Source organism: Triticum dicoccoides, chromosome 6A (genome assembly GCF_002162155.2).
Source record: "Triticum dicoccoides isolate Atlit2015 ecotype Zavitan chromosome 6A, WEW_v2.0, whole genome shotgun sequence".
Lineage (NCBI taxonomy): Eukaryota > Viridiplantae > Streptophyta > Magnoliopsida > Poales > Poaceae > Triticum > Triticum dicoccoides.
This window is the reverse complement of record NC_041390.1, coordinates 527,050,013-527,076,113: the sequence shown is the minus strand read 5'-3', so window position 1 is coordinate 527,076,113 and position 26,101 is coordinate 527,050,013. Positions and strand designations below refer to the sequence as shown.

The 26,101-nt window shown below is 44.4% G+C and overlaps 3 protein-coding genes and 1 pseudogene across 3 annotated transcripts in view; 2 read left to right on the top strand and 2 right to left on the bottom strand.

Moving 5' to 3' along the window:
* The first annotated feature begins 975 nt into the window (after nucleotides 1-975).
* On the top strand, nucleotides 976-6,679 carry LOC119319535 (BTB/POZ and MATH domain-containing protein 1-like). The gene is made up of 2 exons (XM_037594007.1): nucleotides 976-1,651; nucleotides 6,651-6,679. The coding sequence occupies exons 1-2, from the start codon at nucleotides 976-978 to the stop codon at nucleotides 6,677-6,679; spliced, it is 705 nt and encodes a 234-aa protein (XP_037449904.1).
* A 168-nt stretch (nucleotides 6,680-6,847) lies between these two features.
* Nucleotides 6,848-17,009, bottom strand: LOC119315948 (putative receptor protein kinase ZmPK1). The gene is made up of 11 exons (XM_037590376.1): nucleotides 16,911-17,009; nucleotides 16,127-16,307; nucleotides 15,804-16,007; nucleotides 15,208-15,465; nucleotides 14,884-15,099; nucleotides 14,636-14,791; nucleotides 14,255-14,566; nucleotides 14,050-14,137; nucleotides 13,711-13,859; nucleotides 12,989-13,312; nucleotides 6,848-9,490 (listed from the first exon to the last, which is right to left on the bottom strand). The coding sequence occupies exons 2-11, from the start codon at nucleotides 16,178-16,180 to the stop codon at nucleotides 7,073-7,075; spliced, it is 4,179 nt and encodes a 1,392-aa protein (XP_037446273.1). The 5' UTR covers nucleotides 16,181-16,307; nucleotides 16,911-17,009; the 3' UTR covers nucleotides 6,848-7,072.
* A 1,794-nt stretch (nucleotides 17,010-18,803) lies between these two features.
* On the top strand, nucleotides 18,804-19,573 carry LOC119316301 (annotated as a pseudogene).
* A 242-nt stretch (nucleotides 19,574-19,815) lies between these two features.
* LOC119317676 (PHD finger protein At3g20280-like) overlaps nucleotides 19,816-26,101 on the bottom strand; it is a 7,935-nt gene continuing 1,649 nt past the window's right edge. The window contains exons 2-5 of the mRNA XM_037592158.1: nucleotides 22,813-23,125; nucleotides 20,698-22,414; nucleotides 20,304-20,422; nucleotides 19,816-20,133 (exon numbers count right to left, since the gene is read on the bottom strand). Of these exons, the coding sequence (XP_037448055.1) occupies nucleotides 20,736-22,414; nucleotides 22,813-23,125 (1,992 nt within the window). The 3' untranslated portion in view covers nucleotides 19,816-20,133; nucleotides 20,304-20,422; nucleotides 20,698-20,735. The remainder of the gene's footprint in view (nucleotides 20,134-20,303; nucleotides 20,423-20,697; nucleotides 22,415-22,812; nucleotides 23,126-26,101) is intronic.

The following is a 26,101-nucleotide window of genomic DNA, read 5'->3' as shown; positions in this document are numbered from 1 at the left end:
TGTACGCACACACAAGGGCTAGTGTGTTGGCATTTGGCATCTTACCCACACGCCCTTCTCCTCTCCCACACCCAAGCTATTAGTTGCATGTGTTTTTGCACTGCACATGGCAACTGCCCCTAGTGTGCTTTTATAAGCAGGTGGCAACTCTCTTTTTTTACCTGAGTTTGCCATGTGTTTTGCAGGGTACACGGCAACTGCCTAGTGTGCACGTAAGCAGATGGCAACTCTCTTTTACCGAGTTGCCATATGTTTTTGCATGGTACATGATAACTGCCCTAACGTGCATGTACATGGCAACTGCCCTAACGTGCACGTAAGCAGATGGCAACTTTTCCTTTTTACATGGCAACTGCCCTAGCATGCTTGTGAGCACATGGCAACTCTCTCAACTGCCTAGCGTTAGTATGTGGCAACTTCTAAAGTTATGAAATCATGGCAACTACATTAGATCAGACCATACATGGCAACTGCAGTTGAGCAACCATGGCAACTGCAGTTGTCCGACATGGCAACCGTAGTTCAGCGACATGGCAACTGCAATTAAACGAACACGGACGAGGGTCTGGACCATGGCAACTGCGGGCGCGCGGTGACCGTCACACGTGGCGTGCGGGACCAGGAGGCACGAGGCCTGACATACGGGCGTGTGGGCTTTATCAATTTCGCCCACACGCACGCGTGTGAGAGGGATCGGAAGGGAAAAAAAGAGGCGTGTGGGCGCTAATTGTTTTGCCCACACGTAAGTGTGTGGGCTGTTTCTCTTATACACCACACAAAATATGTGAACGGACTCTCTAACGCCCACACTTGTGGCACTCATCGGCGTCCTAGATTTAATGTTTATTGCGATCTTCCAGCACCGTTTTTCTAATCTAAGAATAAGGCATGTGGACGTACGTGTATATAAATCCGCTACGTATCCTTATCGTCGTTGGCATCTTCTTGGGTGCTGCGTATTTGGTAGAGTCCACCATGTCGTCACAGGAAAGCGACATCGTCTCCGCCTCCACCATCTCCACTACGGCGACCACCGGCGGCTGCCACCTGCTCAAAATCGCCGGCTACTCGCAGAGCAAGCAGCTCCGCAATGGCGCGAAGCTGCGATCATGCGAGTTCGAGGCAGCCGGGTGCTCGTGGTGCATCGTGTACTACCCACGACCCTTGAAAAACACCGAGTACGTCGCCCTCGCCCTCAAGCTCACCACCGAGCGCGTCAGCCAGCCGATCAACGCCACCGTCCGGCTCACGCTGGTCCCTCACCACGGCAAGCCGGCGCCGGCCACGCCGCACTATCTTAGCCACCGATCGAGCTTCGATCACACGGGCGATTTCTGGTTCTACCCGCTCATCACAAGGGAGGAGCTGGAGAGCTCCGAGTACCTCGTGGACGACTGCTTCTCCGTCCGGTGCGACATACATGTCATCAGCACGTCGGCGGTGGCGGACGAGGTCGTGCAGGCGCATGACCTGGAGAGGATGGGGCTGGCCTGCGCCTGCACGGACGAGCTTTGCACGCGCCGCCACGCGTCAAGCTGGGCCTTGGAGAAGGAGAAGCCTTACGCCTCGGCGTCCACGACGTCGGTGCAACGCCGGTCCGCGACGTCGGTGCAGGGCCGCATTAAATCAATCTGGTTTCGCCTCTTCGGCCGTAAACATTAGTTTTTGTTTCCAGGAAGTACATGTTAGCAATTTATGAGTATTATACACGGTTTATTTATTGAGACGATGCCGGTGAATAATGCATGAGATCGCTGTAATCAGAATCAGATCACCCATGTCTCTTGTTCTTATAGTAAAGACAATACTTGTCTTGCATTGCATGTACTCTTTCCGTCTCTTTTTTACTCCCTCCATTTCATGATATAAGAACGTTTTTGACACTAGCATACCCAAGCCTCTATTCCAGGAGATGATTTCGCTTCGACGTTTCGCCACTTGTGTGAAAATGACTTCCTGATAATCTGGTGTTGGACACGTGCATTAGTTTGGTAGGTGGAGGGGTAAGATCTGCTTGTGGATCTAACTGTCCCGTGAAAATTTTCTTAACGTGATGTCCAACTATTCGTGTGGATCTAGCCATTCTGTTGGAGATTTGCTTTCCAGATCAAACGGCTGGTTTGTCGGGCGGTGAAACCTCATACGGCGACGTGGATGGGCCATGCATGTACAGCTAATTTTCTTTATGTGACCACCTATGGCCCATGCAACCGCTTTTCCTGCTGCTTCTAGACTTTGCTGCCGTGTTGTGTTTGTGTTCGTAGTTGGAGCGCTGCGATGGTTCGTGATGTCGCTTAGTCGGTTTGTCCGCCGCTTATCGTTGTTTTTCGACGTTGTTGGGCTTCTATAAATACATAGCTCAGTTCTTGACGGAAGGCCAAGCCGATCGAGGCCGGCAGCGACTTCGAGTGCCTCTTCTCCCCCTACGCTGACGCTGGGCCGCCCTGGCTCCTCTCCGTCGGCCTGCCCGCAGCGGCCACGGAGACCGCGAGCTCGCAACCTTCCAATCTGCGCGCCAGTGCCCTGCGATCCGGTGTCACGTCGTCGCCATCTCGATCTCACATTCGCCCAGGCCGCCGGCGCCTTTTCTTCCATCACCACCGGAGGTCTTTGCCCCGCGTCGTAGAGCTGCTACCTCGCCTAAGCCGTTGTGAGGAGGCGCCCCTGCTCCTCCCCCCTCCGCGTTGTGTCAACCACAGGATGGTGCCCTCCCACCTCAACGAGGTGTGCGCTTTGCTCGGGACTGCGAGTTCATCGTCGACAACCGCGACGGGAACGTGCAGTACAACCGGTACTACGGCTGCGACCCCGCCGACCTCGACTTATACTGGACGCTGTGAACTCTATCGGGGAGCCCTCTGCTACTATCTCCGGGAGGGCGTGCCGGACCTCGATGAGGTATACGGCGTGCTCGACAGGGCCTGGTCCAAGCCGCATGAGGAGACAGCCCTCCGCGGGATCCAATCGTTGCAGCGTCCTCGATCTCAGGTCCGCACACCAATTTGTTTTTGTATTACCCGACCGGCCTGTGAATTTGTGATTGATTACGCCGATGCTGTTCCACCCGGGAACGGGGCTGTGCCTGTGTGTGGTCGTATGCTCAGCAGCGGCGGCACCTAGCGCTGCGGGACAGCCCGCTGATGTGCCTCTGTGCGCAGTGCACCGGCCGGCCGCGCCTCGGCCTACCGTGGGCATGGCGAGTACACAACGGTTGTCTCTTCCTCACTCTCTACGACGTGCGGCCTGCCGTCCGTGCTGTGTTGTTTGCGTGTGCTGCTTGTGCGCTCCTGCTGTGTCGCGCGCGTGTGTGTGCAGTGTGCTGGTTAGTGGTTACTAGCTTCGTCAGTTCGTGTAATCGTGTGTAAGTCAGGTGTGCGTCCGTGTGCTTGCTGCGTTGCCGGCGTCCGTGCTCTGTAGTTGTATGCGCTGTGGACGACGATGTCGCCCCTCTCGCTGCCAACGTACAACCATAGAAGCCTCTCTTGCCGAAAGCAGCACTGGCAGGCTGTACATCTTTGTATTTATTTACTTATACGAGCTCAAAGGTTCTTATATTAACTACAAAATACATGTGCTTATACTTTGTACTACGTACTATATATCTTTCTAAGTATGCCATGACACAAAAACATGGAGAAATTTTTAAAAAATTCTCTAGAGCTCAGCGTAATGGCTCTCGGAAAGAAACGCATTGGCTCTGGCCATTATAGTACCAGACAACAGAACAAGCTTCTGAAGCTGAACTGATGCATTGTTTAACTCATCCTGAACCTGTGTAGTGTTTCTCCGTGATTCAAGTGCAAGCAGCAATGATGGCCGCACCTAGACATGAATCTTTTTATCTTATATTGTAGAGATATTACATTTAATTGGATATAGATTAAGTTGTGGATTTATGTGCCCACAATTTACATAATTTCCTGAAGTATTGGAAGGACAGCACTGGTTAGTTGTTGCCTGTCATGCTTTACTAACATATGTGTCACTTGACTACAATTAATAACTGAACCAATTCCAGTCAAAACTATTTATTTACAAGATTTATTTTGTAACTCATTTTTCACCGGTTCTCTATACTTACTAAACAATATGGGTTTACCCCCATTCTCATATTTGTTGTATGTAGGCATCAATACTAAAATATGGTTTTACCCTATTCTCATCTGTATGCAGGCATCAAGTTGTGATGAATTTGGAAGACACACTATTAACTTACATAATAAGATCCTTAAGGGTGAAAAAACGCAAGCAATGGCAAGTTATTAACAACCTATTTTTCTCATGTTGCTTACTGGAGGTGAACAACAAGATGCATTTTAATGGCCCTCTTGACCTGCTGTTTATTTTAGATTTACGTTGGTCCAGATTTTGTTATTTATATGAAAACTGTTAAGTTTGTACTATCATGTTCTAACTGTTAAAATGCTTACCATGTCAACAGGACAATGCAAGGTGTTGTTGTGAGTTGTCGGTTTTAGTATTCATTCTTTTCTGCAGCACACCAACTTTACATGGACATCTTACGTTTTTCTCCCAGTGTTTGATTTTGAAAGCTTACTTTTCTCTCCCAGTTTATATTTTTGAGAGGAAAAAACTTATTTTATGAATCAAAATTTGTATCACTGTACCTTTTCTTCTTTATGTGATGTGTTCCCATCTCACTAGCTATGTTTCTCTATGTTGTATATTAATTTTTCCTTTGAATGTTATGAGACAATGACCAGTCTAAAAGATAAGTGAAATGTGTCTACTTTTGCCTGGCTTCTGGTTGAGAAAATATTTTCCAATTGCTATGTCATGAATGCAAGTTAGTCACCGGTCAGACAAAAAAACTGCAACAGATGGTCGTATCTATTGGTATTTCTTCCTATATATACATAAACATTGGTATTTCCAGTTTTATACACAAACATTATCTTGATGTATAGCTGAAGTCTATATGGTCATAAACGACTGATTCAGGCATAGGTTCATGCACATTATTTGCCCCATGTTTGAACTCTATCATGTTACCTACTAATATGACACTCCCTCGGCTAATGGTGCCTTTATATACTGAAACTAACAGAAGGAAGTTATCATTGTAGCATGCTCTTTGTTTTATAGAACGGCATGGCGAGAATAAATGAGTCACAATGTGTATTTCTCTATGCCTCTTTCCAGTTTATCTTTCTACATACAGGGTTGTCTTACCTTAAACCAGTAACATTTGTTGTAAATGGACACATCGTATCGATAAGCATTAGGCGCGGCGTGCCGCCGCGCGGGCTAAGCTAGTTCTTATATTATGGGACAGAGGAAGTACTTTCATTGATCCTTAGTTGAGCAGTGTTGCCTGCCGGTGGAGAGAAGAGGCCATTGAATTTGAGCAGATGCCATACTAAATTGGTTGGGTATTTCTGCAAACTCTGTTACATTACATCTGACAGTCACCGCTGCTCTGAAATGCAGGGTTGGGACTATACATGTCTTGCCCTGCGCCGTGTCTTCTGTGGTAGAGAGGTTTCTAATTTGGCAAAGTTCGGGCACCGGAAGCGAAACAGCAATGTATATTTATACGACGCTCTGTTAACTCGCTCAGTTAACTCTGGACGACAAGACATCGGCTCCTGTTAATAATCAAAAATTCAGATAGTGTGTGACTGTACCTTTTTTTATATGCAATTGAGGAGGATGGTATTCCATACTGATCAATACCTGCATTTTGTGTAATAATATGGTCTTCAGTGCCTTGGTAACTTTGTTGGCCAGTACTATGTTGTTTTCAAACAGGTATGTGGTACATGTAATGGTTCTACCACATTAAGTTGGAGGGGCTGTCCACACACCTGATTAAATGACAATATTTGTAGACCCTTTGAGGATAAGATTCAATTTTCGGTGTGACTCCTGACCTTAGTTGTGCAATTTAAAATTTTGCTCTGTTTTAGATAGGAAATATGTATGAGTGCTCAGGATGTGCATGTGTTGGATTCAATACATTGCGGCCCCAAATAGTTTCCCCGTCTTCAGTTTAGATGAGCCAAGGTTGCTTTTGGGTCTTAGTAGAAAAAATATTGTTCTGGATTCAGATATTCTCTTTAGATGTGAATTTGGATGGTTACTGCATCATGTGGGTTCAGAAACCATGATAAGAATCGTAATATGTTAATGCTTAAACAAAAGGTGTCTTTAGCATGATGCCCCCCTGTCGCCGTTAGATATACAACAGGAAAGCAACTGTGAGCAAGCATAACCATAAACCAGAAAATTACTATGCTTGAAGAGTTATATTCAGTATAATATTTTGGATGGGTGGTAAGTAAAACTGATGGATGCATTTCTCTGATTTTTTTCACCAAGTTGTGATCTCTCAAGAACATTATAAATTTGTTCTACCAAGACACTATCAAATATTCTGTCAAAAATAATATTATCATATTTGTTTGATATGGTTCAATTAACCAGTATGATGTCGTAATGTATTATAAGACAATATACAGATTATTTGTGAGCACCATATGTAGGTTTATTTGTGTTTTTCTGCACTATTACTTTCCAATTTGTCCTTTCACAACATTTTTTCTTCAAGTTTTCTTACTACAGAATTTTCGAAGGTATTATTATTTGTTTTAACAGTAAGGAAATTACTTGTTGCATGCATATTGCAGAACTTGGATGGGAAATTGAGCTGTTGTAACGTACAAGGTACCTCAGGCAAGCTATCTCATGGCAGTACCCAAGTTCAACAAGGTATCCACAAGAAATTGAACTGTAGGTTTCAATGCAAAGCGAGACATTTAAGGATAATAGGCAGACCACACATAAAAGATCCAGAGTACAGGAGGGGGCAACAATGCAAACATAACACATAAAATGGAGGAGACCCACAGAACAAAATTTTCAGCAGCAGCAGCACATATGCTACTCAACAAACAAATACTAGTTGCTACACCAAAGAGATGTTTTAAGGGCACATACAGAGATGAAATTATGTTTCCACAACAATGAAGTGAAACATACCCAACCACACAATAGGAAAGGAGAATTCAGCAAGGTAAACCAAGAAGAAAGGCAACACAAGTCACCAAATTCAGTCAAATGAGAGGAACTTCTGAACCACATGGTTCATGCTCGGTCTCTGGCTCTTCTCCTTCTCCAAGCACATAGCAGCCACCTCCAGCATCAACAGCACCTCCGAATACACGAAGTCACCCTCCAACCTAGGATCCACAAAGCCATCGATCCATGTCAGGTCGTCACTTTCCATCTTCTCTTCAATTGTCCATTCTAGCTGCTGCAGTGCAGCCTCGGCATCCTCGCGGCCATCGGTAGCCCGCTCGGATACTCGAGACCCCATGACCAGCTCCAGCAGCACCACCCCGAAGCTATAAACATCCACTTTTTCAGTTAAGGGGGCGGTGGACACCCATTCTGGAGCCATGTAGCCTCTAGTTCCACGAACCTTGGACATGCTACCGGGATCAGCCTGGCCTCTCTGCAGCAGCTTTGCGAACCCGAAGTCGCTGATCTTGGGATCGAAATCCATGTCTAGAAGTATGTTCTCAGGCTTCACATCGCAGTGAATGATCCAATCCATGCACTCATGGTGAAGGTATGCGAGGCCTTTGGCCACACCAGCCGCGACCTTGTACCGCTGATGCCATTGCAGTGGCCCTTTGTCACCAAACAAGAACATGGCCAGCGAGCCATTCTCTACATACTCGTAGACCAGCAGTCGGTGATTGCGCTCTGAACATACGCCCATCACCCTCACCAGGTTCATATGGTAGATCTTACCGATCACGCTCACCTCGGCCTCAAACTCGTCTTCACCTTGCTTCACGTCGTTGAGCTTCTTGACTGCGACTACACGGCTGTCGTGCAGAATCCCCTTGTACACAGAGCCATGTCGCCCATGGCCAAGCTCCTCCTTGAAATTCTTAGTGGCCCTCCGCAGTTCCTTGTGGGTAAAACTACGGAAATGGTCCGTCACCACCCTGTAGCCTTCCTCTGCTGCCCAGATCTCTGATCGTGCCGAGTGTTGTCTTGACATGAACCACCAGCCAGAACCAATGAAGCAGACCTCCACAAGAAAGAACGCAGCGAGGAACCAATAGTAGTAGTGCCACATTGCACCCTGTCCGTCATTGGTGTGCGTGGTATAACTCACGGTCTGCTTGTTTGATGCATCACAGGCATGGCCATGATGAAGAACAGAGTCAGACGTGTGCGGCTGCGACAGAAAGCTCTCGGGAACCTTGAGATATGCCGTGCCGGGGTATCCTGGAAGCGTCTTGCCATTGAAGAGAGCAGACTTGAGGAAGCAGGCGTTTGGAAAAGTTTTGTACTCAAATGCCACACATGCGCAACTCCCCAAGCACATCTCCTTGCAAGTGTGCATGGACGTCGACATGGTGTAGTTCAGATCGGAGCCCCAAAAGTCGGTCTCAGGAATGCGCACGAAGCCCGTACGCTGGCCGCAGGTGAGGTTGAACACCGGCTTGCAGCCCTTGCTCCAGTCACTTGGATCACTGACCACATAGCCAGGAGGACAAGAGCAGCGTGGTGTTGGTGAGTACTCACATATTCCATTCCAACCACATAGGCCATGTATGTCACAGGGCTGGGAGAAAGCCACCCAAGAAACGTACCAGCTCCGATGAAATTCATCGAGGCTGTAAAGCCTGAGATTACCATCGTAGTCTAGTGTTAGCCTCCTCTTGATCTCCAAGCCCCAATCAGAGGCACGAAAGGTGGTATTGTCAGTAGCCACAAACTGACCCAGCTTATCAAGCACAGCTCTCCTACTACTGTTATAGGAGATTCTATAGTTCATCCAGCTACTGTAGTCAGGGTTAGGCCAGTAGTGGTTAGAAAGATCCGGCCCCTCATATGCGAGCGACAAGACATATCGGTCGTCGAAACTCAATGTATAGTAACTTGAGGGATGTGAGAGATCTTTTGATACCAACTTTGCAGTGGCCGTCACTGGCTGGCCTGGTAGCAGAGTGTCGGTCGGATGGTCGAAGCTTTGCCACAGTATGTTGCCACCTTGATCCTTCATCACGAGGTTCCCGGAGTCCATGAGCTCCGCGTGATCGGCCTCCGCGGTCAGCGAGTTGGTTCGCCACACGACCGTGCCATCGTAGTCCGTGAGGACCATGCTTCTTCCATCAGTGTTCAGCTTGACCTTGGACCCGATCCCGTGTACGGGGCGATCCCGGTTCGCGCTCCAGGCGATGGTCCTGTCAGCCGAATTGGTGAACCAGATCGACAGGGTGAAGGCTGTGGATGAAAGGTTGTAGAACCCAAAGGAGAAGGTGCCGTCAGGCGACTCTATGACATGGGAGGCATGCTTCACGGCTAGTGAAGATCCTTTGTGCAGGTAGTTAGCACGGCCAACTTCTGCTATAGTGGGAGCTACAAAGGAAGAGATCAAAAGGAATGTGATGTTCAAGATCCAAAATGAAGCTGCCATAATGGCATGAAAGGAAGCTGCTGCTGCTGCCTGATGATGAGAGAGGAGATAAATCACTTTCATGTATGGTATTTTCGTAGTTTTGTATGATCAAGTTGCATTCAAAGTGTTAAACAACACAGTCAGCACATGCGAGTGATTAAGAAGAGTAATTAATAATCATGACCTAATCTGTTGGACCGATTTGCGACATGATCATTTGGACGATTGTCCCATTTAATATTTCTGCCCTTGGATTTCCACAACCTCTGTGTTATTGATTTCACACATCTCCATCATAGCTAATTTTTTCACTCGACCAATCCGGCAGCCCCCTAATAAGCGGGGACTTCTTAAGTTCAGGATGGTCAGGTCTTTATCTTGGTTCTACTTAAATAAATTATTACATTGCTGTAGATCTAAAGGCATGGTTGGCTGATAGTATTGGAAAAGTACACGTGATTTTATATGGGGAACGGTAATATATGGAGCGAGATTAACAATGGATTTTTTGCGCTATCAACAAGTCACAATCTGTTTTAGTTTCTTCCATCCATTTTCGTTACTTGACTATTATGATGGTAGTCTTTGTGTGAATGTGTGACCGACGGATTTTGCATTCAATGATAGTCCTGTAATAATACATCAAAGAAGTTTAGGGGAAGATGGCTCACCTGTATGTTCATTGATAGAAGTGATAAAAGTTTTATATACCCCGCTGATGCTGAGGTTGGTGGCGACCTCTTGCCATGGTAGTATGGTATTCCCTCTATTTATTTTGGCAATCAACTATAACTATTTCAACCTCACTTATTTTTAGTATATCTTTTTTCGTCGAACTCCCCCTATCCTGGACTCAAACGTTTGTTACTCTTGGTGTAGGTTCAAATCAATGGGTTACACATTTGAGGCGACACCAGGGAATGCAGTTGGTTGCAGAGATGCACTGCCTTGTCACAGTTTGAAATAATTGGATGCTCCTATGGGCAAATTACTAAAATGTTGCTATGGGTTAAGCATTGATGAGAAAACTCCACCGAAGACGATGTCCTAAAAAAGCATTGCTCCTCTGTATATTGTGCATATGCAGCTCAAGCATATTGTAGACATGACCCTGGTTCTGTTGCTTCTCATTGTCTTACTTATTTTGTTCCATATTATACATTTAACTTCATTCTTGAACACATTCTCTGAATAGATAAACTACCAAATTCAGGGTACAGATAGCATTTTGGAAGAAGCATATCCTGATGGTATTCCAAACTGCTAACGTTGAATCAAATAGGTAGGGGTTTGTTGTTGTTTTATGAAAAATTGGCATGCCATTATTCTAGGAAGCTTTGAGTAGTTTGCACTACCTTTACTATCTACTTTCTTGTTAAAAGCTTTATATATTTTCAAAATGCCAAAAAAGTCACGGAAGATAACTGGAGACTAGCAACTGAAGATGTATGTAATGTAAGCACCCGGGTTAAACCCATTATGCCTGAATGAGGAGATTTGGAATGAGGCATGTTCCTTCTTGTGGAGAAGCTACTGGACTGGTGTATGCATCTATTATTGTATTTACTTTTTGTTTGGCAGCTTCAACTTATAAATGTGTTATGTTTCTGGTCGACTTTAAGAAAAATATCCTTTGCGGGCATTCCAGGTTTGGATAATTTTGATGTTTCATTTTTATTTCCTACATATTCATTCACCTTGCAATGCTGCAAACAAAAGAACTATTAGGCAAGATGTTGCATTCACGTGCGTTATTACTACTATCATAGATATTTACTTTTACTGTGATGAAATAATAGTAAGTCTATGACATACTCCCTCCGGTCCTTTTTACTTTGCATATGAGGATTGTCTGAAGTCAAACTTCGTAAAGTTTGACCATATTTATATGAAAAAATATTAACATCTATAATGCTAAATTTATACAATATGAAAAGTAAAGTCATGACGCATCTAATGTTGTTGATTTCACATTCTAAATGTCTGTATTTTTTTCTATAAACTTGGTCAAAGTTTACGAGGTTTGACTTCAAACAAATCTTATATGCGAACTAAAAAGGACCGGAGGGAGTACTATGTTAATAGTTCAATTCCATGTGGGCGAAAAAAACTTGCAACTGCAGCAGCACAGACACCAAAGTATGGTTCAACATATTTATTTTCCTAAATATTGAGTTGACGTCACATGCTCTGTCTAGTGGATTTACAATATTTACCATATTATGCTTTTGTTGAGTCAGCCAGGTGTGTTGCTAAAAAAGAAGGGAAAGGCGGGGCGACAATAGAGAATAGGGTGGACAACCTGCAAGGAACCCTATGACGGCGTGAAGCAACATGGCGATGGGAGGAGGGGCCAAGGGAGGTGGATAAGAGGGTTGGGCGACCGGGGCACAATGCTGGAGAGGTACCGACCACATGCAGTCCTCAACAGATTCAGATGTGGACTTGAATTAGGTTTATGCACAGTAGTGATTCGAAAGTCATATCCGAAGGCATGGAATGTGTGCAAATGTGGTTGGATGGTTAGGAGGTATCTTTTGCCCATTAGAGTTGAAGTCCCATATTTGACATTGATACTTGCATTTTTCTAAATTTATTTCAGGCCTTCTGATGATGTGCGCTCAGTGGGAGGAGACGCGTCAACTATGAAGGTGTATGGCCACTTCGTCAATCTCAAGATAATGTGTCAACTCAGTCTCTCAAGGGTACTCATAGGGATAGAGTGTGTGTGCGCGTTCATAAAGATGAGTGTATGTGAGCAACTTCGATTGTACTTTGTTAAGAAAAAAGGCATGTGATATGTTTTTCTGACTTTGATTGTGCGCCGTTGTTACTTTATTGGGTATATGCCATAATAATTTGAATGCACAAAATTTATTTCTGTTAGTCGAGACATGCTTGCGTATTCAAATTCCAAATTCTAACAAGATTGTACATGTATGCTTGCTAGTGCAAGTAATTCTTGTGCTTTTTTTCCTGTTTTCCTACCTTAGAAAGTAATCAGCTCCTTTCGACGGATGGAATGTGGATGTTGCCATGGTTATCCATAGGGCAAAGGTAACATTTCTTGTAATTTCATTTTCTGCTTCTGTTTCACATTATTTTGTACTCCATTCCAAAATATAAGATGTTTTGGTAGGCTATCTACCAAAACGTCTTATATTTTAGAACGGAGGTAGTATAAATTATTTAATGAATAAAATTTATAATAGTACACTATCCTGCTATTTTAGGTAAAGAAAATCCATGCTCCAAATGCAGAGAGTTGATGCTAAACAAACAGACACAAGTGCAGTAAAGAAAATTCTCAATTACCAACCACAAAATTGTACACCCAGGTAAGTAAAAACGACGCAAACCTGCAAGAGCCTCTCTTACTTTCAAGGAATAGATTAAAGCTAGACATCTAGTACAACTACTCAGACGTTAGGATACCACCACTAATCGATTACAAGAATCAGATAACCAAACTCCAGTTCTGAACCTACCAAGAAATCGCTACAAAAATAGTACAGGGCAATCGAGCGAGAAGAACGCAACAGTTCATGGTGAACAAGGGACCGGATCGGCGTCCGTGTGCTGAATGGACGCGTTGTCTTCTTTCGCTGTTGCAGCTTCATTCGGGGAAGCTGGTGTTTTCGGCGGTGCCGCCACAGCAGCAGCTTTCTTACCAGCAGACCGGGAACTCTTGCTCTCGTTCTGCTGAGTGCTCATCGAGAGCCTTCTACCAGGGGACCCGTTGGTCGTGCTGCCATTGGGCTTTGGGCTAGGTACCTTCTTTGTGCTGGCCACTCTATAGGGACTGACACGTGTCCCAAACGGCCCTTCACGGTCGATGTTCAGTAACTGCTCGGTGTAGCGCTTTTGTTCCTGGAATGTGAAAGGAACAGAACTATGACAGCTGATTGCAGTTTCAACATTTGATCAAAAGCATGGATAAGTATCACTTCAACATCCTTGTTGGTTTATATGTGAACATTACATATCTTCAACCAAACACAAAGTAACTCAGAACTGTGGCAAACTGGCAACTGAGAGAGAATTTTTAGTATGCAGAAGAGGTAGAGACAGAAACTACGCATATTGGCCAGTGTGGCAGATTGAGATCTGGAAAACGCAAGGAAGCAACATATTGTAACTACATCGCAGTTAACAGAAAGCAAGAACGTTATATAACTAGAATGACACAGGTACATTCAGGTTCAATATCTAGTTTCTACTTGGCACTTAAATTCTTCCAAGAGTGCAATAAAGGAAGTAACACTAACCCGCATTTTTCTCTTCTCTTCTTCCTTCTCTTGCCTAAGCATCACATACTCATCCAACATAGCTAGAAGAGGAACACCATCATATGTGAAGGATAGACCGTGATTCTCTTCCCAAGCCGTTGTCTTGGCCACCAGAGTTTCAACAAGGCCTAGAAGAATGCTTACATCAGCAAACAGACAGGAAAATAAAATAAATTGAGAAGAAAAGCATTTGCCTATTCTGCATTTCCCCTCAAAGAATCTCTTCTACACTTGGATTGTAGTAAATGCATCAAAAGAAGGCATAAGTTTATTCAGTGTCACAGCAAAGATTATTTGCTTATGCGCCAACAAAAGCACCTGGAATTTTGTTAACTTGAATACGAGCCTTTTCAGCGCGTTTGAGATTCAGGTGGGCACCTCGGCCTGAATTATATCTGTTATCATCCTGCAAAAGAAATTTGCTATAAGAAAAAAAGTTCCAGAAAGGAATAATTTAGTCGCACCAGTTCACAGAGAATACAAGCATGATAACATGATTTACTAGAACTAGAGACTAGCATACTCGGTTATAATCTTCAAGCCAGCTTTCTTCCTCGCATGCAGATATCCATCTCTCAACTTTATCTAAAATTTCTTTCCTGCTTAGAGCTTCTTCCTTTGCTTTCAATATCTGACTATCCATATCAGCAATCAATTCTGTAGGTTCCATGCTCCCTGATTCGATCAGCGCAAATATTTTATCATGGGCAGCTGCTGTGTCTATTACGATGTGAGCACCCGCATAAATGTCTTCCAGTGTGGTTTGCTTCTTAAAAGCTATTTCTTTCATCTTGCTGTATTTGAGCTCATCCAATCTTTGAACCTCAATCTCAGCCTGAATATTGGGGGAAAAGGTCAAAGAAGAATACTAGAGGAATAAAATGACAATATTGCTTCATCTCACTTGATTAATTATGTCTAGAGCAAGTGCTCCAGGTGCGGTGACTTCCTCAGCACTCGCTGTTCTGTTACAGGTAACGTGATCAAACAAGCTTCTTTCTTCCGTTGGTGTGTCCATGAGATCCCAGAGATCATTTAGCTGAGTGGCAAGCTCTTGAAGCTGGAAATGATATTTTGAACATATTCACAAAATTGAACGTAAAAATAGAGTGGCTATTGGTTGGCAAGTACATAATTGGACATATGCCTTACCTTCTTTAGCCTCAATGTTTTGTCCTCATTAAGAGTAGCTATTGTCCTATCAAGTTTTGACAGGGTATCATTGCTAATGCTCTTGTGGTCTTTACCAACAGAGTCATCTAGACTCTCATGAACTTCAGTTATTATGCTAAAATGTTCCATCTTCAATACAGAACAGAGATCTTGTACTGTACTCACATGCTCAAGTACCTTCTTCAGCCTCTCCCTCTGTAATGTCAAGAAAAATGTATCTTATCTTCTCCATGAAACCAAAGATATGACAATCAATAAGCACTGAACACTACTACAAAGCAAATGAAACAGAGAAATGCATACCTTCTTTTTCTCGAGCTCTTGGAGCTGAGACTGGAAGTCCCGAAGTTTCTCATCTGTCAAGTCATCCTCATTGATTTGTGGTATTGCTACCTGCTGGCCTATCTCAAGATTGCCAGCAATCTCACCCCTTATTTGCTCGATTCTTGACATTATGTCAGCAAATTTATTTATTCTCTCCTTTTTCTGCTTGCCCAGTTGTTCAAGTGTTGGAGCTAAAGCAGCAAGCTGTTGCTTGATTGTTCGTGCTGTTTTCTCAGGCTGCAAACATAAAGAACTATCAATCTTACACCCTTTTGTAATAATTATGAAAACATGTGAAAGTATCATCTGACATCTGGCATGCAGCAAACCAGTAACTAGTAAGATCAACTGCTTCTGAACTGAACTTATGTGGAAGTAGCAACAAGGCAAGCACTGAAAGTAATCTAGCAGAGCAGAGCAGAACTACAAATCCAACAAAGAACACACAAAACATTGCTACACGACACTGAGAATGCCGAAGACACTAGTGGGTCAAGCATGCCTCATTTCTTCAGAGTTACAGACAGACTGAATTAGCCTAACATTATCGAAAGCAGACATGTATTTTCACTTACACTTGTTGCTATGGATTTCTCTCCAAGGGCAGAAGCGAGCCTGGCTAGCTCCATCTTTGAGTAGTCCAGTGCTTGGAGAAGAAGGTCCCTTGACTTGAGTGCCTGATCAACTTTCCTCTTGTACACATCCAAGCATTCCTGATCCAGCTGAAACAGAACCTTGTCGCGGTCCTCATCGTTCTCACCAACTTCATCCCATACTAACTGAAAATCCGAAAACAGAAAACAAAGAAGAAATGTCACCTTACCATCATATCAGATGCCAAATGAAAGAATCTGCTTTTTTATGGCATTATAAAGTAACGAGCAGCCTGAGCATGTACCTGCAGTTTTTGTAGCAATGATCCACACGAGGTTTGGCCGTGCAAAGCGTCCATTCCAGAATAGACGAATCCTTTCGTTGAGGGCTGAAGGATATATGACTAGAGAAGTCTAGCTTATGGTTACGGCGATGACGAAATGTGCTTCTGAACTTCCCAACGCCAATGCTTAATCGAACAGCGCCTGCTGGTTGAGCATTCAAATCAGTCGGAAACAAATAGATGGTGAAACTAAAGACACACATGGGCATACCAGCTAGTACTACCGAACTTGACATGTCCACCCTAAATTGGCAGGCATTCGGTTAAATGTTAATTACTTTACTTCAACAAGACAACAACTAACGGCCCAAGCAAAACTGTAGTACCACGTGATAAATAACTGCCACACAGCAAGCGAAACAGGCAGTCTACATTTGGGAGTTTCAACAGCCAATGCCGGTCCAAAACCTAAAGGATCCACCGGCGCAATGCGGCCGGAGACCGAGAGGGAGCGGCGTCGAGAACATGACGACGGGACGAATCACGTAGGTCGCACAAATCCAAAACCGCAAACATGGCAGAGATTTTCACCAGTTCCACTACCGGAAGCACCTCCTAAAACCACCAGAAACACCGGGCAATCTGAACCAGTGGGGGACAAACAGAAGCGTTCCTTGGCCGCGGCGATCGCATCTCCCAGGCCGAGGCCGTCCCCTGGATCCCACATTCGCTCGCAAACTCTCCGCTCACCCACGCTAAGCGCCGCCTCGCCAGATCTCGGCGTGGACAGTGGAGAGAGGCTTACCAGATACCAGATCGCGCGAAGGAGAAAGCAGGCGGCGGGCGGGGGGCGAGGGGGCGGGGAGTCGGGGAGGCGGCGGGAGCTGGCCGCCGCTGTGCGGCGCTCGGGGAGGGGAATGGCGGAGGAGGGGGAGGGGGCGGTGGTCGGTGGTGGCAGTGGCACTGCTGTGTTGCTGCGCCTGTTGGTGTGGCGGTGTTGGCTGTGGGGTGTGGCCGTAGTGGAGTTGGTGTGTGGGATCGGCGCGACGTGGCGGTCGACGAAGCGGTCACCGGGCGGTGCGCCCCGGGCCAAGGAGGAGGATGCGGCGGTCGACGCTTGACTCGCTGACCGGATGACACGACTGAAAACAGATTATTATTATTTTTATTAAATCAGGATTTGGAGCTGTGGATCGGCAGAGTTTGGACTATGGGGTCGTGAAATCTAAAGAACATCCGTATCATGTTAAATAATTCAGGAAGGTACCTTCATTTTCAAATTATTTGTTTTAGATGTGTTTAGATACGGATGTATCTATCTAACCCTGGGGCGGAGGAAGTATGAAACTCTACGAGAGAAATGCATATGACACCCCCCAACTCTAGCCCTAGTCTAATATACACCCCACAACTCCAATACCGTCTAATATACACCCCCAACTCTCAAAACTGGCCATAATTCAACCCTCCCTTCCCTGTTGACCGGTTTTGACCCAGTTTAACCGGTTTTGACTGAGTGAACAATAAAAATAAAATTTTAAAAACCATAAATATTTTTTTTGAAAAATTTCAAAAATGTTCCAAGTTTTTTTCACCGCGTGAACAGTAAATTAAAAAAAATCACCTTTTCAGCATGTTTGGACACCTGAGTAAATTCGAGATGTCCGTAAATTCGAAATTTTTTTCAAAATTTCAGCTTGGTGAACAGTAAAATCGGTTTTTTTTAAAACCCTTTTTTGCATGGATGATGTTTGAGCGCGTGGTGATTCTTTTTGGATTTTTTTCCCGAAATACTGTTCACCATGCTGAAAATTTTGAATATTTTTCGAATTTACGGACATCTCGAATTTACTCAGGTATCCAAACACGCTGAAAAGGTGATTTTTTTGAATTTACTGTTCACGCGGTGCAAAAACTTGGAACTTTTTGAATTTTGTCAAAAAAATATTTTTTTTGTTTTTAAACTTTTTTTTACTGTTCACTCAGTCAAAACCGGTCAAACTGGGTCAAAAACAGTCAACAAGGAGGAGAGAGTTGAATTCTAGCCGGTTTTGAGAGTTGGGGGGTGTATTTTAGACGGTATTGGAATTGAGGGGTGTATATTAGACTAGGGCTAAAGTTAGGGGTGTAATATGCACTTCTCTCAAACTCTGCTCTGTAAAAGTTTCATTTGGTAAGTGGGCATATATGCCTCTAATGAGTTGAAAACGCAACCTCAGAGCATCTGTAACAGGTGATTTATAATAGTCTTGGTGATGTAAAAACTAACTTTTTACATCACATGGGGCCAAAAATTTATAATAGTCTTGGTGATGTAAAAACTAACTTTTTACATCACATGGGGCCAAAAATGCCTCTCCAACAGGTGATCTAGACCTATACAGTGATGTAAGTATAATTGTGGGCCAAGTGATCTCAATCAAACGGCTGTAAGGGCGTTCGATGGGAGTTCCTTCCCCACGAACGTCCGCCAGTTAGCATTATCATAGAAAAAAGCTGCCATTATTCAAGCGAAAACAAATACGAGTGGAGCACTGGACTGGTTGTTCTCTCGACCTTAGCCTTGCCGTTCTCGTCACTGGAGCTTTAGCCTAACTCTTCTTCTTCTTTTGTCATGCAACGACCTTTCAGAAACTGAGAGCCTACAACCTTACCCTTCTCGTGGCTGGAGTACTGGAGTGGTTGCTCGAGACAGCCCACTTTTAGCCAACCAAGTATTGCAAATGACTCGTTTCATCGTGTGTCCATCTTCGTCTTACCACACATCATGTCTTTCGTCTCCGCCACGAGCCGCCGGCATTCTGTTTCTGGCCGCCGCCATGCATCAGTACGTCGCAGGAGCCGCACCCGCTGCTGCCGTCCACCACGTCGTCGGAGGCGACCCGGGCTGGGCCGTGGCCTCCGACGTCCTCGCCTTGTTCGGCGGGCAGGCTCTTCACGGTCGGGGGCACACTTATGTACTATGTAAGTCCACCCCACCCGTACGAATCGCGTTGAAGAATCAGCATCTTTCAGCTACACCATAAATTGACCTTTCGATCTCAGGGTTTGCGTCTGAGGCGGCGGAGGCCGGCGTCGCCGAGGCAGAGTTCGAGTCGTGCGAGGCCGGCGACGCCATCAGAACGTACACGGACGGGCTCAGCAGGGTAGGCCTCGACGACCAAGGCACGAGGTATTTCCTCAGCGCAGACCCCGCCAGGTGCAGGGCGGGCTGAAGCTGCGGGTCGACGTGCGGGCTACGGTGTCGCCGCGGTCGGAGAACCGAGCTGCCACAGCGGCGCCCGCGCCGTCCGCGTCGAGTGGCACCCAAGCTGGTGCGCCGTGTGTTGCGTCTGGTCTCCGTGTGGTGCTTTCTGTTCCTGGGCGCATGAACACGACGATCGTGCTGTGTTTGATCGGGTTATGACGGGGAACGCCATGATTACACGCATATGTATGGCATCCTATGTGTGTACGTCATGTACTATAAATCAATCAAATCAAATCAAATTTTATCAAAACCTTAGCTAAATCAAAAAAAAAACTAAATCAAATCCTATCTTACCAAAACCTCGACTAAATCAAAAAGCTTCTTAGCCTTCACTTACTCATACTCAAATCAAATTAAATTACCAAAGACTAGAATATGATAGGTATAAGATTTATGTCAGGCATGATTAATGTTTAACCATTAGATTATGTATGCCCTCGGTGCAACAACAATTCACTAGTACAGGTAACGACTCACTTATTTCATAGCTCATTGTCAGACGAGTTGTACTAATATAACATTGCGGTGTTTTCACTTTGGTTCATTTCATCACCTTCGCATGGATGCAGTCTAAGGTAAGCTCTCGTCTCCTTGGCACAAGTTGATCATGACGGCAAATGTCATTATTATGACAAACGATTCAGTCCCCAGTCAAAGCATGTCTAATTACAGCATCGCAGATTAACACAGAGCAACAGAACGAATTCGCTAACTAGAAACGCATAATGAACCACATAAAGTACAACAACCTCACGAGGCACCAAGAGGCTCCGGGCATCTGCATAAATTCAAGGGAAACCCGTGTCAGCAGAAATGAAGAATGAGCTGGGCGATGCCGACAAACTGGTGTAATAATAACCTATCTGGTGAGCGTGTTTCATTCAAGGGGCAAACCAGTCAAGAACACAGATAGAAGGATTTTAAGAGAGGTCGGGGTGCAGAACAAACCTCGACGAAAATGGTTGTCCATCACTAATAAATCTAAATAGGTGATCCTGGAGAATGAAGAGAGCATGGCTAATCACTGATGCTAGCTGATCTACTGGTGCATCCTTCATGCCCCACATCTGTTGAAGATTAAACATAAGGTCAGGTACAAATTGCTAAATCTGAAAGGGTTTAGCAATTACAATTTGAAAAGGCGGATGGGGGTATGACATTTGTTTGTTACACTAGGTCTCATCTGTGAAGCACATACTAGACCATGAGGATTCAGTTAGGCCACGGTTGCATCATAAGATTCTAAATCAGCTATAGAAACAGCCAATTTTGAGTAAATTTTCCACTATGACTAAAACATATATTTATGATAAGCTAATAACTGGTTGGATTAGAAACGCACCTGCAAAAGTAAATTGGATGCAACACTAATATCTGAATCTAGTTGTCTTCTCTTAGGGCCGCACTGCAACCCACAAGGTCACCCTCCTCAGTCTCCTGTCTGCATAAAGCTTCATCTGTAGCGGGTAGCACCCCATTTGGAATTAATTGATGGTTGTTATGATGACCTGACAATTCGCTGAAGTCAGACTTATCTATGCATGCCTCTTCATGGTGAGGTTCTCCTGCTCCATTTTCAGTTGATCCATCTGCTAGTTGTGTGTGATCTGCTTCTATTCCAGCAACAATGGTCATCTCCACATCTTTGACTGCAGATGTCGCTTCAGATTGGGGCTTTTCTCCAATACCAACGTTGCTTTTTTCATCCATTACTGATGTCATTTCCACATCTTTGATCAATTGTGGCTCAGAGGTTGCCTGAGTTCCAGCATTATCTTCACCAGCGATTTTTTCTTCCATAGCAATGTTGCTGCTTTGACCTATGGGGATTCCAGTGCTGGTAGTCATCTCTACATCTTTGATTGTATGTGGTTCAGAGGTTGCTTCAGTGTGGGCTTTCTCCTCCGCAACAACAGCGCTACCTTGATCTATTGGTTTTTCTTTGTTAGTAATGTCCACATCGTTCTCTGTATCTAGCTCTGGCTCAGAGGTTGCTCGAGTCCCCTTATTATGTTCACTGCCAATATTGCTTGCTTGATCCACAGGTGTCACATTTTTATCAACCATTTTCATGGCTCCGCCCGGGGCTTCAGACTGTGCTTCAGACTTGATCTTCGTATCAGCAGCAATAGCAGAAGAATTATCTGGACAATTTGCCCTAGAAGTGACTGTAGATTGCTGCCCGTGAACGGTATCATTGGGTGAATCCACAGAGTGCAAAGATAATTCACTACCAGCAGTGAATTCGCATCCTGTACTGCTGCATGATTGCTCATTCCATTCCATATCATTAGAGGAGGTTTCAGCATTATTAGCATTTCCTTTTGCAGGCCCGGAGATGGAAACTGTTTGTGATTGCGAGAGATCAGTAGCAGCATTCAGAGCCAATACAGGACTGTTTTTTACAGTGTTACCAGTTTTCATGGAGTTTGGCTTGATAATGTTTCCATTTGTAGCAAGCGCTTGGTGATTTCCCTTTGCAACCGTATTTCCCCCCACTCGCTGAACAGAAAACTGTGTTCCACCAACAGGTGGACCAGACTGTGATGTTACAACAGTTCTTGTAACCTTGCCATATTTTGGTGGAAGGGGTTTACCCTTGCTCTGTGCTGCACATGTTGGACAATGCCAGTCAGCTATAGGAACACCTTTGTTACCATAATGCTGAAGGCACTTCAAGTGTGCTCCCCTCTCACAAGCATCACAAACAAGCAAACTGTTTGCATCCATGATAGCAACTTTGCATACTTGGCAGTCCAAACGAGCTTGCATATACTCAGTTGATGGTGGAGTCCAGCTAGGATGATTAGCAGGTTGTTGCAGAACATTTTGAACACTTTTCGCTATTGCATTGTGGTTGGCAAAAATAGGTTTTGGAGTAACAGAAGACGCTGTCCCTGGTGTAGCCTGATGCCCCATAACAGGGTTTACGGTCACAGCTTGAATTGCCGCTACCTTTGTGTCCTGATTTTTCACGACCTGATTGTTACTTGCAGCAGCATTTGAATTGGACCTAGCAGATGTATCGTGAAACGGTTTGTTCAAGTGGCCAACAGACGCTGCAGCAGTGGGCAACACAGCCAAATTAGTTTCTGAGCTAGGAAAACCAAAAACAATCACACATACCAAGATTATTTTTAGACATGGGAGGAAGTAATAGAGTGAAACTGAGTACGAAAGCACCTTTAGGAATAATTCTCAAGTAAAGTTTTAAATTCTATATGAAGAGTAGCTTAGACAGTTTCAGTTATCCATAACCATCATATTTAAGGAGTTCACAATACAAAACATTTATGTAGAAGTAAAATCATAGGCAAAAGCAAGACATCGTTCCAGAACCAAGCAAACATGTTACAGCGTTTAATCTACACTCTAGAAAGAATGGTATTCATGAGCTAAAAACATCAAGTGTTTACTTAAAGAATGAAATGCTGTAGACAAGATGATGGAGCAGTACCTCGTGTTAGATTCAAAGGACCATTAACACCTCTTTCCGACTTAACATGTGGTTGACCAGTTTGGGATAGTGCAACAACTGAATGGTTGGTAACTGGCTTTACAGGAGATGATCCATGCTGTTTCAAGGCCATTACAGAGGTAGAAGTTACTGGGGCAGTAGTAGGCAAGGCTGCAGCACCTGGTGGGGTCCTATGAGATCCAACAGCAAACATGGGAGTCCCATGCGGCTGGAATTCAGCTGTTCCACTCGAGACAGTCGTTTGAGGTGTGATTGCTGTTGGTTGAACTGGAGATTCCTTGACTTCTTCCATCTATATAACAAAAGAAGGTAGCCAAAATGATCCATGAGCAGATATATATTGTGTTTAGCATAGACCAGAAATAATTCAAATGAATTCAGCAGCTAGGATTATTAGTTAATCTCATAACAGTTACTAGCTAGCCAAGCAATACATAATCAGTAGATAAAAAAAATCCATATCCAAATGACCAAGTTAAACATCGCTGTGCTTTAAAGTACACTCATATACACACAGTATAGTAAATGACATCACAAAGATAGAAGCAGTAAGCTTAACAGAGGTAAATTCAGAACGAGACCAAAGTCACAGACGTTAATTTTAGAACCCTGAAAAACATAAAGCTAAATATTTACCCGCTTTGGCTCCCGAGCCCCAGTGCACTTGTTATCTTGGCCATCTGCTGCTATGTGAGGTGTCAAATCAACGCTTGTACAAGGCCTAGTACTAAACCGTATATGATACTGTATTTCTAGTTCTCTCCTTGTATTTCTCTCTCTGCCACTGCCAGGGCCATTAACTAATATCCCAGAACACATGTCCACGTAGCATTGCATATCTGAGTATGCTTGCAAGGTATTATCACGTAGGCTGCCCTAGTTGCCTACCTAACATAGCACGTGCTTTGTTACTTATTCTTTTTTAATTCATTATTCCAGCAATTCAATTTTTTCCTTGCTATAATATCTCAGAGATAATTATTTTTGGAAATAATTGCTCATCATAGTAAAAAAAAAAAATATTACTTCCCAAATTTAGCTATTTGTTATTTTTTCATTTCTACAATTTCCTACAGTTCATGATATAACTTATTAGTATGATTAATGCTTTGCGCACATTAAATTCCACCCAAAGCAATGCTGACTTTAGCTAATTACGTGTCCCACGCAGCTACCCTTCAAAAGCATTGTAATCTTTTTGGTGAGGTAGAAAAGAAAGGATCGGGTCCGGAATGTTGATATACATGATAGAGCTGGGGTAGCACCAATTGAAGAGAAGCTTGTCCAACATCATCTGAGATGGTTTGGTTTGGGCATATACAACGTGCATAGCGGAAGGATAAGCGTGCTGATGATATCAAGAGAGGTCGGGGTAGACCGATGATATCAAGAGAGGCCGGGGTAGACTGATGATATCAAGAGAGGTCGGGGTAGACCGATGATATCAAGAGAGGTCAGGGTAGACCGGTGATATCGAGAGAGGTCGGGGTAGACCAAACTTGACATGGGAGGAGTCCATTAAGAGATATTTGAAGGACTGGAATATCACCAAAGAACTAGCCAAGGACAGGGGTGTGTCGTATGTGGAAAGTAGGGACGGCAATGGCCTTTGGCCCCATACCTGCCAAACCCATGGGGATTTCATCTATTAGGGGGTGGGGATTGGCAAAAACCTTCCCCATAGGGATACTTACCAAACTAGTTTATTCCCGTAGGGTACGATGGGGATGGGGACAATACCCTCTTCCCCATACCCAATTCCATCGGTAACCCGCTTTTTAAATATAACACTTGGACCATGTATATGCCTATATATACACAATGCGGTCAACCCTAACAATTTCACAAACAAATTCGCAGGACAACAAAAGCCTTGAAAAACTTTAACCCTACCTTACCTCAGTCTCCGCCATGACGAAGAAGTCAAAATGGACAAGATTGGCTGCAACTTGGACAAGGCAACTCCGTAGCACTAGGTCCAAAGGTAACACATCGTCTTATCCGGGCATGTTGCTGCCTTACTCAGCCACTACCCATTCACCAGCTAGAGTGCCTCATTATATTCATATATTCATATATGATTATTTTATGGGGAAAGGGGGAACCAATGGGGTCCCGTTCCCCAATGGGGATGGTATGGGCAAATTTCATCCCCGGTCATGTAAATGCGGATGGGGTAATTGGTAATAGATGGGGATGGGGATGTCAGGGCCCCCAATAGGGGATTGTCCCCATTGCCATCCCTGCATGGAAGTTAGCTATCCACGTGCCAGAACCATAACTAGGCTTTGAGATCTTATGGGTTTCAACTCTAGCCTACCCCAACTTGTTTGGGATTGAAAGGCTTTCTTGTTGTAATAAGTTTGGTGTAGACGAATTAGAGGAATGTTGGCTTAAATGAATCAGAACAAGCCTTCTACAATTGGACTGGTGGATTCTTATCATTCCATTTTTACACATCCATGATTTTCGATAACTTTTTTGTGAGGTTAAACATAATAGCCCTGTATAACTTCTCATTTCATCTGTACACATCCATTAGAACTTTGCTTGCTTACCTTTTTTGCAAGGTTAAAAAGGCAGTATAATTTATTTACGTGCCAAAATCACGATCAAAGTGTCATAGCTGAGCCCCATGGTTTTCGAGTCACGGCTCATCTGAGTCGCTCCGGGGTAGCGACTCGGAAAGTCGAGCCTGCAGTTGCGACTAGTCGCGACTCGTGACTCGAGTCGACATTTTTTTGCGACTCATCGACTAGTCGACAACTAGTTGCGACTAGTCCCGCGACTCGAAAACCATGCTGAGCCCACCTATCTCATGTACGCGCACATCACCCGCTGATGAAATTAATATCCATTGTGCACGTCCTGGACGCACTGAAACACGCTGTTTTCCTATACATATCCCTTGTATTACTATTGTATACTCCCATATATATTGATTAAATAACCATTTTGGCACAGATCACAAGTCAATGTCTGTCGGACAGGATTCCAAGCACCAGTGTGCTCGGGAGCCCAAAACCTGATTCATAAATATTTGCTCAATATATGTGCATGAAAAAAGCAGCTCTATTAGCATGGTCACATCACGTGCTGGAATATCCGGAATCATAGGATCTTCGACTCGGTTTATGATTTGGACCAATCAGTTTGTAGATGTTACCATAGAAGGCACTTTGCAGCCTTTACCGTGGTAAAATGATAATAATGGCTAGATATCCCTACCCCAGGTTTTCTTCCTGTAGTTATTTTTCAAGCGTTTCAG

Coding starts and splice junctions, on each gene's coding strand:
- LOC119315948 (XM_037590376.1), bottom strand. CDS start 16,180: ATGGACGCTTTGCACGGCCAAACCTCGTGTGGATCATTGCTACAAAAA. Junction 16,008..16,126: donor CATTGCTACAAAAACTGCAG/GTACATGCTCAG, acceptor TCGGATTTTCAG/TTAGTATGGGATGAAGTTGG. Junction 13,313..13,710: donor AAGAGAAGAGAAAAATGCGG/GTTAGTGTTACT, acceptor TTCACATTCCAG/GAACAAAAGCGCTACACCGA.
- LOC119319535 (XM_037594007.1), top strand. CDS start 976: ATGTCGTCACAGGAAAGCGACATCGTCTCCGCCTCCACCATCTCCACT. Junction 1,652..6,650: donor CTGGTTTCGCCTCTTCGGCC/GTAAACATTAGT, acceptor TGCATATTGCAG/AACTTGGATGGGAAATTGAG.